This window comes from Cyprinodon variegatus, unplaced genomic scaffold (assembly GCF_000732505.1).
Source record: "Cyprinodon variegatus isolate N-32 unplaced genomic scaffold, C_variegatus-1.0 Scaffold671, whole genome shotgun sequence".
NCBI classification, from domain to species: Eukaryota; Metazoa; Chordata; class Actinopteri; order Cyprinodontiformes; family Cyprinodontidae; genus Cyprinodon; species Cyprinodon variegatus.
Window position 1 is genome coordinate 276,950 of NW_015151124.1, and position 2,550 is coordinate 279,499.

The 2,550-nt window shown below is 41.2% G+C and overlaps 1 protein-coding gene across 2 annotated transcripts in view; it reads right to left on the reverse strand.

The window, feature by feature from the left end:
* Positions 1-2,550, reverse strand: part of ltbp2 (latent transforming growth factor beta binding protein 2) — a 127,637-nt gene that overhangs the window by 6,584 nt on the left and 118,503 nt on the right. For both annotated transcript variants that reach the window (XM_015394094.1, XM_015394093.1), the window contains 4 exons: positions 2,160-2,300; positions 922-1,086; positions 594-839; positions 254-403 (listed from right to left, as the gene is read on the reverse strand). In XM_015394094.1, coding sequence (XP_015249580.1) covers positions 254-403; positions 594-839; positions 922-1,086; positions 2,160-2,300 — 702 coding nt within the window. The remainder of the gene's footprint in view (positions 1-253; positions 404-593; positions 840-921; positions 1,087-2,159; positions 2,301-2,550) is intronic.

Here is a 2,550-nt window from a genome sequence, read left to right on the forward strand (position 1 = left end):
CCCATTGAACTTATCTGCATACCCAGCTAACCAACTATCCGTCTCTGCAGACGCCAGAGAATCCTGCCCGGACCAGAACCTGAATCTTGTCTTGTTTGTGTGAAACTTTAATAAACTCTGTTAAACCTTTTACCAAGTCTCAGTGGTGTTCTGCATGTGGGTTTATCTCTAAACCGATCATGACAGGCTGCCCCCCCCCCATTGAAGTGATTTAAAGCCTTATGCGTTCTAAAATAATTGGGGATGAACGTACCTATGCAGGCCATCTTATCCAGGTTAAGTTCATAACCATCGAAGCAGTCGCAGGTGTATCCCTCTCGAACACGAACGCAGCGTCCGTTTTCACATCCGTTCAGGATCCCACATTCCTCTGCCCGGAGGCCCTCAAAGCTCTGGTAGCGCTCTGTTTAGACCAATAAGTTCATATTAAACAGACTTTATATAATTCAGTGAGTCTAGTTTTAGGAACAGCTAAGTTAAAGCTTGCTTTCTGCTAATTGCCTGCTAATTTGTGAACCTGAGCTGTTTTGATCTAAAAGAAGAATTAACATCTTCAGCCAGAACCTTGGCTAAAGCCTTTGGTTTACACTTACCTCTACCTGTATAGGGATCCAATGGTTGGGGTTGGTTCCCACCTGGTCGTAGGACAGGGACACGAAAGGGTGGTTCAGGCATGTTGTAGTCGCTGTCAGGAAATATGGGAACACTTTCAGGAATTCCACCACCATAGTTATCCCAGTAGGGAGGAACCTCTGGGCCTTCGCCGTAGTCATATCCTATCCGCTCTCGAAGACTATCCGTTCCTTCTATCCGGATGTTGCACATTGAAGCATAGTCAACTGTAAGACGAAAAGTGAGAATTTGTTACAACTAGCTAACATTTAACAGGGAACCATAGTCTGATGAAATTTTGCTTCTCACCAGTTTCTTTCCCCGGGCAAAGTGCACACTGACCACTCCATGCAAGTCCGTACAGACAGCAGCATTCAGTGAATGTGGTTCTGCGCCCATGCATCGGGTCTGCGCACATGTTGTCTCCCTCGAGTCGACGCCAACAAATATCCACATGAACATCCCCAGGAGAATCTATAGCGTATTTAAGAGAAAGGAAGGGGAAATGCTGTTGCCATTTTACCACTTTAATAGGGACATTTTTTAAAGTATAACTCACCCCAAAAATCTCCTTTAAAAAAAATACTCTTTACAAACTGTTCCTTAGGGTACTATAGTAACGTAAGTTGTACTGATTTTTTACATTTCTTGTAAACTTGTTCCATTCTGCAATATTTGTCTAGAGATCTCCTCAAGAGGACATCTGACTTCCTCTTAAAAGTCAAATGCTGGCCTTTGTAGCTGAAATGTTCCTTTAGTTTAAATGATATGTATGTGCTTACATCATCATAGCCCTGCCTTCGGGTATCATTGCCTCTGCAACACCAGCTTCTGGCATCACGAAGGCTACGTTCACACTGCAGCCTGAAGTTACCCAAACCAGATTTTTTTTGCCAATATGCGACCTGTATCTGTTGTTTTCATGTAAGTCTCAACAACACAGATCCGATATTACTGAATCTGAAACGTATACGTGTTTGAAAGACCAGATCGCATTCATCCAACCTTTATGTCATTAATACTCAACATAGGCCGCTATTCTGCATCCTGCTCACAGAAGCGAGAAGATAAAACAACAACCCCGATGGACGATAACGCAGAGAGCAGGCTTTTTTCTGATCTTCTTGAAAAGATTGCACTGTTAATGTACTGGTTCCAGTTGGAAAAGTAATTAAAGAGTGCAAGTCATCAATAAACACTATCATTTTTAATTCCATAAACATGGTGTGAATGCAGCCTAAATCAGCACTTTGAGCCAGCAGCCTGCTGGATAGAGGTGGAAAGAATCCTGCACCTCAAAAAGACATGCTACCCTCTGATAACTTTAAATGATCTAATATGTCAAATTAAGCTAGCTGGCAAGTTCACACTCATCCCCACACCTCATTGTTTCTTGGCAACAAACACTTTAGAGTTTTTTCTTTTAATTTGTCCTGGGCATGGTTAGACTCTTACAATAGGGTGAGTTATACTCTACATACAATTTATATTCAAAATAATAAAGTATCAAACATATCAAAAGTACTGTATATTTCTAAGTGTCTGACCGTCTGTTGTGTTGTGAGTTACACAGCGTTGCCGTGTGTTGTCCAAGACTAATGGGGGGCTGCAGAAACAGTTGAATGATCCTGCTGTGTTCATACACACTCCATTTTCACAAGGGTTCTGTAATCCGCATTCATCGTAATCTGAAAGCATACAAAAAAGAAAAGCACAACTCCATCAGGGGAAATTTAAAACAGGTGTATAAATGAGCATTCATTCTGAAATAAATAAAGACTAACTAGGGTTGGGCTTGTATTTAGTGTGAGGGTCCTATTAACAAAATACAAGAGAAAGGACTGGATAGATTAGAGCTCTTTGTTTCATTGTGCTGCACACATTTAATCGCAGGATAAAAGAAAGTCATTGATTTATAATAATTTATCATTTTCACAG